This window comes from Anolis sagrei, chromosome 4, assembly GCF_037176765.1.
Source record: "Anolis sagrei isolate rAnoSag1 chromosome 4, rAnoSag1.mat, whole genome shotgun sequence".
Taxonomy (NCBI): Eukaryota; Metazoa; Chordata; class Lepidosauria; order Squamata; family Dactyloidae; genus Anolis; species Anolis sagrei.
Window position 1 is genome coordinate 731,021 of NC_090024.1, and position 12,894 is coordinate 743,914.

General features: G+C 48.5%; 1 protein-coding gene across 1 annotated transcript in view; it reads right to left on the reverse strand.

Moving 5' to 3' along the window:
- Nucleotides 1-986: 986 nt before the first annotated feature.
- LOC137096882 (zinc finger protein 160-like) overlaps nucleotides 987-12,894 on the reverse strand; it is a 118,141-nt gene continuing 106,233 nt past the window's right edge. Inside the window, exons 1-2 of the mRNA XM_067467162.1 lie at nucleotides 9,045-9,110; nucleotides 987-3,084 (exon numbers count right to left, since the gene is read on the reverse strand). Of these exons, the coding sequence (XP_067323263.1) occupies nucleotides 1,682-3,052 (1,371 nt within the window). The 5' untranslated portion in view covers nucleotides 3,053-3,084; nucleotides 9,045-9,110 and the 3' untranslated portion in view covers nucleotides 987-1,681. Of the gene's footprint in view, nucleotides 3,085-9,044 lie in introns of the transcript that reaches the window.

A 12,894-nucleotide genomic window follows, 5' to 3' on the forward strand; every position in this document is an offset into this window, starting at 1 on the left:
CAAAGGAAGAATGTTTTGCTTTTCCACGCTGACTGTCCCACCGTCCACAAGGAAAACAAGGTCCAAAGTGTGTCTCGCTTGATGCATGGGGCCAGATATTACTTGAGTCAGCCCCATGGTCCTCATGGCAACCATGAAATCCTGAGCTGCACCTGACAATTTGGTCTCGGCATGAATGTTAGTCTCCCAAAACTATAAGTTGTTGAGAGGCTAAGGCCAAATTTGAGACTACGTCTGCTAGCTCAGACAGGGAAACTGCCGGGTCATGGGGTGGGGTGGGCGGTACACCAGCAGGAACCCCAGGCTGTCTCGGGTTTCAACTTTCAAGTAGACACACTCGAATCTTGATGATTGTGGAACGGTGCATATGATCAGGGTGATGGACTGCCAGAAGACCACTGCTACCCCACCTCCCTGTCCCCCAGATCTAGCCTGCTGGTGCACAATGAAACCTGGTGGCCACAGCTGGGTAAGGTTACCCCCCCCCCCCCCCCTGGACAATTTAACTAACCAGGAAGGTTAGTTAAATTGTCCAGGGGGGGGGGTAACCTTACCCCCCCCCCCCCAGCTCATCCAACCATGTCTCGGTGATGCATGCCAGATCCGCCACCTCATCCAGGATCAAGTCTTTAATGACAGAGGTCTTACCATTAACGGATCTGGTGTTCAAGAGCAGAATTTTAAGTCCAGGGGGTCTGTCAAGGAGACTACCACACCTAACCTTCTCCAGTGTCACAAGTACTCTGCTGCGCTTCTCCCTGGGTAAAGAGTGACCGCTCTTCCTCCTTCCCCACACCACCTCAATGGCACCTAACCCATTCTGGAGAGGTTTGGGGAAAATACACCTTGGCATGTGGGAGTTTCTGGGATGTATAGTTCCCCTAGACAGGAAAAAGGGTGTATGGTATAGAGTAGTGTAATACTTCTCATATAGGTATTCAATTTATCCACGTTTTACATAAGTATACTCATAACATAGTAAGTGGTATAACTCACATAATTTTATTCCAAACTTGCTAAGATTCTCAAGAATAACTAAGGCTTCAAATTAGGTTAATAATGCATACTTAACATAAAGCTGTACATATAGGTAACCCTTACTCTAACAGTACAGTAGTAGTAGTATTGGTTCTGTAATACAAATGAAGTTCAAAAACAGTCTTATTGCCGTCTTGAATTTGTTCTTAAGTCTTCATGGAGTCAACAAACAAATTAATGCACATATAAATTCTTCATACAAGTGAAGTTGACGTGGATTTACTCTTGGGTAAGTCCTTTGCCACAGGGTTGTAGTTTCAGTCCTTTATTATTGTTGTTGTTTCTAGATGTCAGGGACAGCCAAGTAACCTGTAGTGCCGGCTGAGTACAACTGGTTTCCCGGGTACAGGCCAGTTTCGATACTTCCTCAGCTAATCTCCCTGTTTACTTGGCTCTGCCTTCTTATCTTTTTCTAGTAAAATTCAAAATAAAAGAAGAACTAGCTAGTATATTACATTATACCATACTAACAATAGGCATGTAAAGGAACACCCCAAACTGATGTATAACATAAATAATAGTCTTAGTATTAAAGTTGTGACTTACATACTCTTGCAGGATTTTTACATGTAGAGTTCTTTCATTAGTAGCGAGCACTCTATTGAGGTACAGCAGGTTCTTAAGTATTGTAGGAACAATACAGTTAATTAGGTGCTAAGAGATCATTAAAGGTAACAGGTTTCTCCCCAGTGTGAGTCCTTTCATGTGAATGTAGAGTTGAACTCTTAGTGAAGCTCTGTCCACATTCCAGGCATTTATAAGGTTTCTCCCCAGTGTGAGTCCTCTTATGTGTACGTAGACTTGAAATCTGAGTGAAGCTCTGTCCACACTCCAGGCAGGAATAGGGTTTCTCCCCAGTGTGAGTCCTTAGATGGGAACGTAGAGTTGAACTCTGAGTGAAGCTTTGACCACATTCCAGGCATTTATAAGGTTTCTCCCCAGTGTGGGTCCTTTCATGTTTACGTAGACTTGAATTATGAGTGTACCTCTGTCCACATTCCAGGCATGTATAGGGCTTCTCCCCAGTGTGTGTCCTTTCATGTAAAAGTAGACCTGACATATTAGCAAAGCTTTGTCCACATTCCTGGCATTTATAGGGTTTCTCCCCAGTGTGAATCTTTTGATGTATACATAGATTTGAACTCTGAGTGAAGCTCTGACCACATTCCAGACATTTATAAGGTTTCTCCCCAGTGTGAGTCCTTTCATGTGAACGTAGAGTTGAACTCTGAGTGAAGCTCTGTCCACATTCCAGGCATTTATAGGGTTTCTCCCCAGTGTGAGTCCTTTCATGTGAACGTAGATTTGAACTCTGAGTGAAGCTCTGACCACATTCCAGGCATTTATAGGGTTTCTCCCCAGTGTGAGTCTTTACATGTCTACGTAGATGTGAACAACGAGCAAAGCTCTGTCCACACTCCAGGCAGGAATAGGGTTTCTCCCCAGTGTGAGTCCTTTCATGTGAACGTAGACCTGATATCCTAGCAAAGCTCTGTCCACATTCCAGGCATTTATAGGGTTTCTCCCCAGTGTGAATCCTTTGATGCATACGTAGACTTACATTATCAGCAAAGCTCTGTCCACACTCCAGGCAGGAATAGGGTTTCTCCCCAGTGTGAGTCTTTACATGTTGCTGCAGACTATCCCTCCGAGTGAAGCTCTTTCCACACTCCAGGCATGTATAGGGTTTCTGCCCAGTGTGAGTCCTTTCATGTGAATGTAGATTTGAACACTGAGTGAAGCTCTGTCCACACTGCAGGCAGGAATAGGGTTTCTCCCCAGTGTGAGTCTTTACATGTTGCTGCAGACTATCCCTCCGAGTGAAGCTCTTTCCACACTCCAGGCAGTTATAGGGTTTCTCCTCCATGTCAAGAATGATACGGGTGTTTAATTCCAATACAGAGACTTGACTCTTCTTTATTCCTTTGTTATCTGTAAGTGAAGTCAAGAATTCAGGAAGATCATCGCCTCGAGAGGATGTCTTCTCCCTGTATTCTTGGTTTCCTTTCTGCATCCAAGAGGTCGCTCCAAAGAGTCCTCCCTTCCCTGGAGAAGAAAGAAGAGAAAGATCAAGGATGGAAGCCAGAGACCTTCTCTACCTCCAAGATTTCCCCCTTCCCCTTCATGGGTCACGTTGAGAATGGGAATACCAAGAAAGGCCGACACTGGGGCCTCACACACATATCCAGAGACCAGCCGTGGGAATCAATGGTTCTTTGAAAAGAAGGGAATGCATTCAGAAGAAGAGAGGAATGGAGGAAGACAAAAAGGAACGAGAGAAGGAAAAATGGGGAAATCCTAATTCTGGAACATCATATTGATTTTATTGGGATGAAGAGAAATGTGGAAAAGCTCCTTTTATGAGTTCCCCATAAATGTCATGCTCCTATTTTATCTCATTACAGTCTTTTAATTGTTTTATCCTGTATATTTATTTATTTATTTATTTATTTCGGCACTTCTACCCCGCCCTTCTCACCCCCTTGGTATAGGTATATGTGGTCTGCCCGTTGTTGTTGTTATTGTGATTGATTGAATATGGGGGGAGTGGTTGATTTTATCATTTGGGAGTTGTAGTTGCTGGGATTTATAGTTCACCTGCAATCAAAGAGCATTCTGAACTCCACCAGCAATGGCATTGAACCAAACTCCCATGACCACCAGAAAATACTGGAGGGTTTGGTGGGCATTGGCCTTGAGTTTGGGAGTTGTAGTTCACCTCCCTCCAGAGAGCACTGTGGACTCTAACAAGGATGGACCTGATGGACCAAACTTGGCCCGGATACTCAATGTGCCCAAATGTGACCCCTGGTGGAGTTTGGGGGAAATACACATTTGGGAGTTGTCCTCGCTGTAGTTACCCTAGAATCAAAAAGCATTCTGAACTCCACCAACGATAGCATTGGGCCAAACCTCCCACACAGAACCCCCATGACCAATGAGAAAATACTGTGTTTTCTGGTGATCTCTGCCACCCCTTCGCGACCCACTCAGGAGTCCCGACCCCCAGGTTGAGAAACGCGGGTCTAGAGGAAGGTTTTCAGCAGCGGAAGGAGAGCTCAAGAATGTCCTAGGAATGTCTTTGCAGTGACCAACGCACTAAATCCCAACCTGGGAAGAAAGGGCATCTGCTCTGAGGGATCCTTCCATAGAAGCCACCTCAACAATGCCCAAATAAGCATATGCAACACAGCCTGAAAGGGGGAAAGTCCTGGGAAGTGGGATTTAGACAAGAGAAGAGTTTTTGATGAACTTCAAAGGAAAGCGACAGGAGAGACTGTGAAGAAGGGTCCTCAAACTAAGGCCCGGGGGCCGGATGCGGCCCTCCAAGGTTATTTACCCGGCCCTCGCTCAGGGTCAACCTAAGTCTGAAATCACACAACAACAACAACAACAACAACAACAATCCTATTTCATCACCCAAAAGCAGGCCCACACTTCCCATTGAAATACTAATAACTTTATATATCTGTATCTATATACGCACTACAAATAAGATATGTGCAGTGTGCAGAGGAATTCATGTTTCTTTTTGAATTATAATCCGGCCCACCAACAGTTTAAGGGACTGTGACCTGGCCCTCTGTTTACAAAGTGTGAGGACCCCTGCTGTCAAGGAATCAACGAAAGGACCAACTTGTAAGGATCGGCCAGTGATTGAGGCGTGAGGACTCTTCCCTCCCCAATGAGGGAGGAAAGCGTAATTATTAATTTCCAGAGTTATAGACACAAACTGAAACTCAACACAGATTGAGGCGTAATTAATGGGATTAGAAGTGAATCAAGTGGATGGAAGTGAAAGCAGGGGCAGGGCCACTTTCCTCAGAATGGCCTTGACCGCAGTCACAACCACTCAGGTTGTCCACAATCACACTCCTGTTTTTGCATGCCAAAATCCCATTGGCTTTTTTAGCAGCAGCATCACATTATTGGCCATGTGGACAATTTCAACAGGAAGGAAGAAACCATGCAAATAAACACAATCTGGCTCCTAGTAGTAAAAAAAACCTGTAAAATCAGGACAGAAAGTGTTTTTGCCAAGTTTTAAAAACTTTGTGTATTTAAATACATTACAACCGTACCCTTGGTTCGCTTCTGACACGGTAAATAAAAATAAACGATAGTAAATAAAGAACAACACTCTGAAAACAGGGGAACTCCAGACATGAAACAATCAGGGCCAGCTAACACCTTCCAACAAAGGATCCCCCCAGGCAGGAAGCAGCCAGGCTGTGAAGCTAAAAGGCCATTCAATACTTATCAAGGGGGCCAATGGCAACATTCCCACTTGCCTCCAACAGACAAGAGTTCTTTCTCCCTCCCACCCTGGATATCATTCCACAGGAATAGATAGATCAACCCCATTTTGAAATAAGAAATTCAATGAGCAGATTTGATCAATGTGAATTTAATATATGCATGGGAATGAATGGAAGGATGTCTGGATGGGGCTATTAATTTGGGAAGCACCAGTAACATATTAAGGTCTGCAATGACTAACTACCTGCTTGCTGGAACTGTAATTAAAAATTGCTAATGAGAACTGAAAAGTAAACTGTGATAAGAACTAGGAGAATAGTTCTTTCAAGTTAAGGAAATGTTTGCAACATTCCTCATGTTAAGAAGGAAGTCACCACAAGCCCGGTGTTTGTCAACACCAATCAAGAAGAGTCAACATTTGGCCAGGAAATGGAGATGGAGCCAGGATGGAAGATGCCTATCATTCATTTACAACTTTGGGGCGACATCAGCTGGATATTCCTACAAAAGACTCAGTCTAATAATGCTCAAAGTGTGGCAGACCTGAGGAGTCTGTTCCACCCGCCATGCTCTGCTCCGTGGGAAGGAGAGAGGTCGTGTCCCTATGGAGAGTGGCAGATGTGCACGGGAGCAGCCTGGTCCCTTTGGGGCTCCTTTCTCAAGGGAAGAGGAAGAAGGAGGGCGCTTTTGGGGTCTGGGATTTTGTGCAGGGAGTCGGGTTCTGCTGTGTGGAAAACAGGGATCTGGTCCTTAATAACAACAACAATAATAATAAACTGTATTTGTACCCCGCCACCATCTCTCCCAACAGGGACTCGGGGCGACTCACATGAGGCCAAGCCCAAACAAAAAATTACAATAAAATAAAACAGACAACATCGCAATAAAGTACAAGGCATATAAATACAACAAGCAATATACACACAGCATAAGAAAGCAATACACAACACAATGACAGTGAGCGGGCCGCATGTGCAATGAAATGGTTTAAAAACTCAGGGGGAGATAAAAGGAGTTGGTTGTTTGCATGGGGAACTCATTGAGAAACAGTGTAAGATAGTGGGGGGGGGGGGGGGGTTCTCCTAGGTCAAAGTGTTGAGGGGGGCAATAGCCAAAGCTTGGCATTGTTCTCAGGGAAAGAAGTTTGGGAAGTGTGTGTTGTGAGGCTGCAGGGAAGCAGGGTCTGCCCGAACAGGTGTTCTTCTCCAAGGAGGGAGAAAAGGATAGGATAATATTTGGGAGCATGAGGACGGAGGCATGTACATGTGTGTGAATGGTGAGTGAACATGTAATTCCCCTTTATTCCTTAGCCATGTAGTTGTAAATACAATGTAGTTGCCTAGAATCTGTATGTCTCAATGTTTATGTCCCAAGATATAGTTTTGTAAGATGTACTGAGACACTTGCAGGAACACCTCAGCAAGCGAGAGTCCAAAAGTGGCAGGCTCACACCCAGAATCTCAACCAATGGCTGATACCCAATGAGAGACTCCCCTCTGGGCACACAGAAGATGGGGCAACTTGGAAGGCGCTGAACAGACTGCGCTCCGGCCCAATGAGATGCAGAGCCAACCTTCAGAAATGGGGCCACAAAGTGGAATAATCCACGACATGCGAGTGTGGAGAAGAGGAAACCACTGAACACCTGCTGCAATGCACCCTGAGCCCTTCTGCCACATGATGCACCAGGGAGGACCTCCTTGTGGCGACACCAGAGGCAGCACTCCAAGGGGCCAGAGACTGGTCAAAGGACATTTAATAGAATACCAATCTTGCAAACTTTGTGTTTCGTTTGTCTGTTTGTCAAGATATGCAGCACAACTATTTGGTTTTCTCCTGACCGGATAAATAATAACAAGTAATGTTTTCCTGTGACCTGATGCCCCCTTTCTTTCTTTCTTTCCTTCTCATTGGGAATGGCCAGAGGAAGAAGCCCTGCTGGGAAGTGACTGGGAAGGGATTCGTGGCCCTGTCCCTCCCTCCCAGGAGGCCTCCCTCCCTCCCTCCCTCCCCACCTCGGAGGAGGATGAGCCCACCGGCCTGCCTGCCCTGGGCTTGGGGATGGGCTGAAGGGGCCTTCCCCAGGTGCCTTCCTTCCGAGCCTCAGGTTCTGAGGGGGACACTCCCCGCCACCCAGTCTGAGGGATTCCAGCCAGGAAAGCCAGCCTTCCTTCCTTCCTTCCTTGGGGAACACAGCTTTCTCCAAGGGTCTGGAGAACAAGCCCTATGAGGAGCGGCTTAAAGAGCTGCTGGGCATGTTTAGCCTGAAGAAGAGAAGGCTGAGAGGAGACACGATGATAGCCATGTATAAATATGTGAGAGGAAGGCACAGGGAGGAGGAGGGAGCAAGCTTGTTTTCTGCTTCCTTGGAGAGTAGGATGCAAAGGAGCAATGGCTTCAAACTACAAGAGAGGAGATTCCATCTGAACATGAGGAAGAACTTCCTGGCTGTGAGAGCCGTTCAGCAGTGGAACTCTCTGCCACGGCGGGAGTGTGGTGGAGGCTCCTTCTTTGGAAGCTTTTAAGCAGAGGCTGGCTGGCCATCTGTCAGGGGTGCTTTGAATGCAATATTCCTGCTTCTTGGCAGAATGGGGTTGGACTGGATGATGGCCCAGGAGGTCTCTCCCAACTCTTGCATTCTAGGATTCTATGATTCATGTCTTCACGATGGAACCCCTGAGGAGACTGACCCTCCCTCCCTCGCGTGGCAGAGCGACAGAGTGGACCCCGCCGGCCCTTGGGGGGAGGCAGGCAGGGAGGCTGTGGGTTTACCAGCCTTCCCAGTGAGTTTACCAGCTGTTAGGGTTTCTGGGAGTTGTAGGCCCAAACCCCTGGGGAGAGACCCACGGGATGAGACCCACTGGTCTAGATCTACGTAGTGACCTTAGGAGGCCCTCAAGGACCATTTAGATCAGTGTTTCTCACCCTGTGGGTCTCTCCCCAGATGATTTTGGCCTACAACTCCCAGAAATCCCAGTCAGTTTTCCAGCTGTGAGGGTTTCTGGGAGTTGTACGCCCAAACCCCTGGGGAGAGAACCACTGGTCTAGATCTACGTGGTGACTTTAGGAGGCCCTCAAGGACCATTTAGATCAGTGGTTCTCAACCTGGGGTCCCCAGATGTTTTTGGCCTACAACTCCCAGAAATCCCAGTGAGTTTTCCAGCTGTGAGGGTGTCTGGGAGTTGTAGGCCCAAACCCCTGGGGAGGGACCCACAGGGTGAGAACCACTGGTCTAGATCTACATAGTGACCTTAGGAGGCCCTCAAGGACCATTTAGATCAGTGCTTCTCACCCTGTGGGTCTCTCCCCAGGTGTTTTTGGCCTACAACTCCCAGCCTTCCCAGTGAGTTTACCAAGTGTTAGGATTTCTGGGAGTTGTAGGCCCAAACCCCCGGGGAGAGACCCACAGGGTGAGAACCACTGGTCTAGATCTACGTAGTGACCTTAGGAGGCCCTCAAGGACCATTTAGATCAGTGCTTCTCACCCTGTGGGTCTCTCCCCAGATGCTTTTGGCCTACAACTCCCCGAAATCCCAGTGAGTTTTCCAGCTGTGAGGGTTTCTGGGAGTTGTAGGCCAAACCTGCAGCCTGCCTGCCTTCCTTGCTAGGCCGGGGCGCCTCCTCCTCCTCCTCAGGCAGGCAGGCAGGAGGGAGGGAGGGAGGGCCTCTCTCTTTCTTCCTTCCTTCCTTCCATGAGGGAGGGATACACTCCACCCCTTTAAATCCCCCCCAACCTCTTCGCTCACCTCAGCCTCAGTCTCTCTCTCTCTCTCTCTCCTCCTCCTCCCAAAATGGCGCCCGCCCGCGGCGAAGGGGGCGTGGCCTGAGGGACGTCCCTCTTCCCTCCCTCTCTCTCTCTCGGTGGGCGGGGCCTCTGCGGCGCAGCCTGGCTCCCGATTGGCCGCCCTCCCACCGGGAGGCTGCCTGGCTGGCTGAGTGACGTTGGAAGGGGGAGGGGGAGGAGGAGGAGAGCCCGCCCAAAGCAGCGCCCCCTGCCGGCCTCTCTCTCTCTCTCTGCGCGGACTGGAGGGAGGGAGGGAGGGAGGGCGCAGAGAGAGAGAGAGGCCGCCGGCCGGCCGGCAGGGGGCGCTGCAGCCGCTGCTTTGGGCGGGCTCTCCTCCTGCTCTGAGATCTTTCTCCCACTGAGGCAAACCAACACTGAGGCCTACTCAGCTCCAGGCACACGAGCTCATAGAGAAGCTTTCAAGGGAATTCCTCAAGACCTTGGAAGGCTTTGGGGGGGGGGGGGGAACAATGCCCCATGACACAAACCATGTTCAGCCTTTACACTAGAGCTTCACCCAGTAGCTTGACACAAGAGGCCTTCCTTCAACCTTCCCTAAGAGACTAAGAAGCCCTACCTCACACTGAGGCCTTCTCACAGACTGAGATCTTTCTCCCACTGAGGCCAATCAACACTGAAGCCTATTCAGCTATAGGCACACCAGCTTATAGAGAAGCTTTCAAGGGAATTCCTCAAGATCCTTCTCACAGATTCAAGGCTGCTTCCCCTTCCAGCGTCAGTCAGTCAGCCAGCCTCCCGGGAGTGTTGATTGGCCTCAGTGGGAGAAAGATCTCAGTCTGTGAGAAGGATCTTGAGGAATTCCCTTGAAAGCTTCTCTATGAGCTGGTGTGCCTGTAGCTGAGTCGGCCTCAGTGTTGGTTTGCCTCAGTGGGAGAAAGAACTCAGTCTGTGAGAAGGATCTTGAGGAATTCCCTTGAAAGCTTCTCTATCAGCTGGTGTGCCTGTAGCTGAGTAGGCCTCAGTGTTGGTTTGCCTCAGTGGGAGAAAGATCTCAGTCTGTGAGAAGGATCTTGAGGAATTCCCTTGAAAGCTTCTCTATCAGCTGGTGTGCCTGTAGCTGAGTAGGCCTCAGTGTTGATTGGCCTCAGTGGGAGAAAGATCTCAGTCTGTGAGAAGGCCTCAGTGTGAGGTAGGCCTTCTTAGTCTCTTAGGGAAGGTTGAAGGAAGGCCTCTTGTGTCAAGCGACTGGGTGAAGCTCTCCTGTAAAGGCTGAACATGGTTTGTGTCATGGGGCATTGTTCCCCAAGCCTTCCAAGGTCTTGAGGAATTCCCTTGAAAGCTTCTCTATAAGCTGGTGTGCCTGGAGCTGAGTAGGCCTCAGTGTTGATTGGCCTCAGTGGGAGAAAAATCTCAGTCTGTGAGAAGGCCTCAGTGTGAGGTAGGCCTTAGTCTCTTGGGGAAGGTTGAAGGCCTCTTGTGTCAAGCTACTGGGCGAAGCTCTAGTGTAAAGGCTGAACATTGTTTGTGTCATGGGGCATTGTTCCCCTCCCCCCCCAGCCTTCCAAGGTCTTGAGGAATTCCCTTGAAAGCTTCTCTATATCTGGTGTGCCTGGAGCTGAGTAGGCCTCAGTGTTGGTTTTGCCTCAGTGGGAGAAAGACCTCAGTCTGCGAGAAGGCCTCAGTGTGAGGTAGGCCTTCTTAGTCTCTTAGTGAAGGTTGAAGGAAGGCCTCTTGTGTCAAGCTACTGGGTGAAGCTCTCGTGTAAAGGCTGAACATGGTTTGTGTCATGGGGCATTGTGTCCCCCCCCCCCCACCAAGCCTTCCAAGGTCTTGAGGAATTCCCTTGAAAGCTTCTCTATAAACTGGCGTGCCTGTAGCTGAGTAGGGACTTTCCTAAGCTCTCCGGGCAAAGAGTTCCAGAGTCGAGGGGCCACAGAGGAGAAGGCTCTCTCCTCTGTGTACCCACAAGGCAAGTCTGAGAGACTGGCAAGGGCGAGAGAAGGGCCTCACCTGAGGCTTTCGGGCTTTTTAGGTAAGAACCTGAGCCTAGAATTGGGACCGGAAGATAAACGGAAGCCAATTGAGCTCTTTAAAGAGGGGGGTTGACCGCTCCCTGTACGAGGCCCTAGTTATTAATCTGACTGCTGACCATTGGACAAGTGGTAATTTCTGGGACAACTTCAAGGGTAGCCCCACGTAGAGAGCATTACAATAGTCCAGTCTAGAGGTAACTAAGGCATGGGCAAGTCAGACTTCATGAGGTATGGTCGCTGTTGGCGCACGAGTTTTAATTGTGCGAAGGTTCTCCCGGCCACTGCTGACACCTGAGCATCAAGCGTCAGCGCTGAGTCCAGGAGGACTCCCAAACTGCGGACCTGTGACTTCAGGGGGAGTGCAACCCCGTCCAGCACAGTTTGCCACCCAATGCCCTGATCAGACGAGCGACTGACCTGGAGGACCTCTGTCTTATCAGGACTGATCCTCAGCTTGTTCCATTCTCCTCCCCTCAGATAATCACGACAGAAGTGTAGTAGTGCGGGTGCATTCAAGTCTAAGTACTGTCATGACGTGTTTATTTGCTCAATTTATTGATTGAACTGCAGTAATTACCACTGAAATGAATAAGTTGATAAAAGTAAGGAAATAAAATCTATTAATAACAATGTTTGTGATGAACCACATCGAGCAGCTACAGAGGAAACGACACAAGGATTATTAATACAGAAAGATTATACGAAACCTATCTGTATATATTATTATATGTATTGAAAATTATTATTATTATTATTATTATTATTATTATTATTATTAAACTTTATTTCTACCCCGCTAGCATCTCCAGAAGGACTTCCATAGGCCAAGGCTTCAACGCAACAGCCAGGCCCGTAGCCAGGATTTCGATTCGGGGGGGGGGGCTGAGTTTGATTTGGGGGGGGGCTGAGTCTGGGTGAAAGAGGGTCTACCCTAGCAAACCTTTTGTTTTGTTACCCCAATACCTCCATACATATGAGATATATTGAGCATAGTGATCAGATCATGATATGAATAAACATAACAGTTAAGGCCTTTTGCGGACCACCATGAGAATTCCAGGGGGGGGGGCTCAATTCCAGGGGGACACTCTTTCCACGTGCCATCTCTCAGGGATGTCAGCTCACAACAGCTGGGCTCAATAATGACACGAGACTTCCATCGTAATCAAATAAAGAACTTTACTGTCAGACACTAAGGCACGAAAAAGCCGGAATGGCCTGGACGCAGCAGGCATCCCCTTATATACCCTCCCCCCCCCCTTGTTCAAACGGTGAATTCCCGCCAGATCCAAAACCCCGCGCAAAGCTTCCCGCCACCACACCACTGCTTTCTTCAAGGCCACCAGCTGCAGGGTTCTTATCAGGGCAAAATGTTAGGAGTTCAGTTTCCGGTGCTCAATTCTGGGCTCTGGAAACTGGATCCTGACATGACGTCCTCCTCCTCCTCTCCTTCCTCCTGTAACGGAAACAGGGAACATGTCTATAGGCTTTCTGGGTCAAGAGGGCCTTGATATTTCTTTAGTAACCCACAGTGGAAAACCGGGTGGACTTTTCCCCAATCCTTGGGGAGTTTTAGCCTGTACGTAACTTCATTTATCTTGTCCAAGATTCGGAACGGACCCAAATAACGTGGGGTAAGTTTCTTTGATGGCGCGTCTAACTTAATGTTCTTTGCAGACCACCATACCAATTCGCCTTTCTCTAATTTGTCTCCTTCCCTCCTTTTTCGGTCGGCGAACAGTTTGTGTTTCCTTTGGGCTTCCCGCAGTGATGTGACTACTTCTTCCCAGCTCGCTCTCATTCTGTCTGCCCAATCCT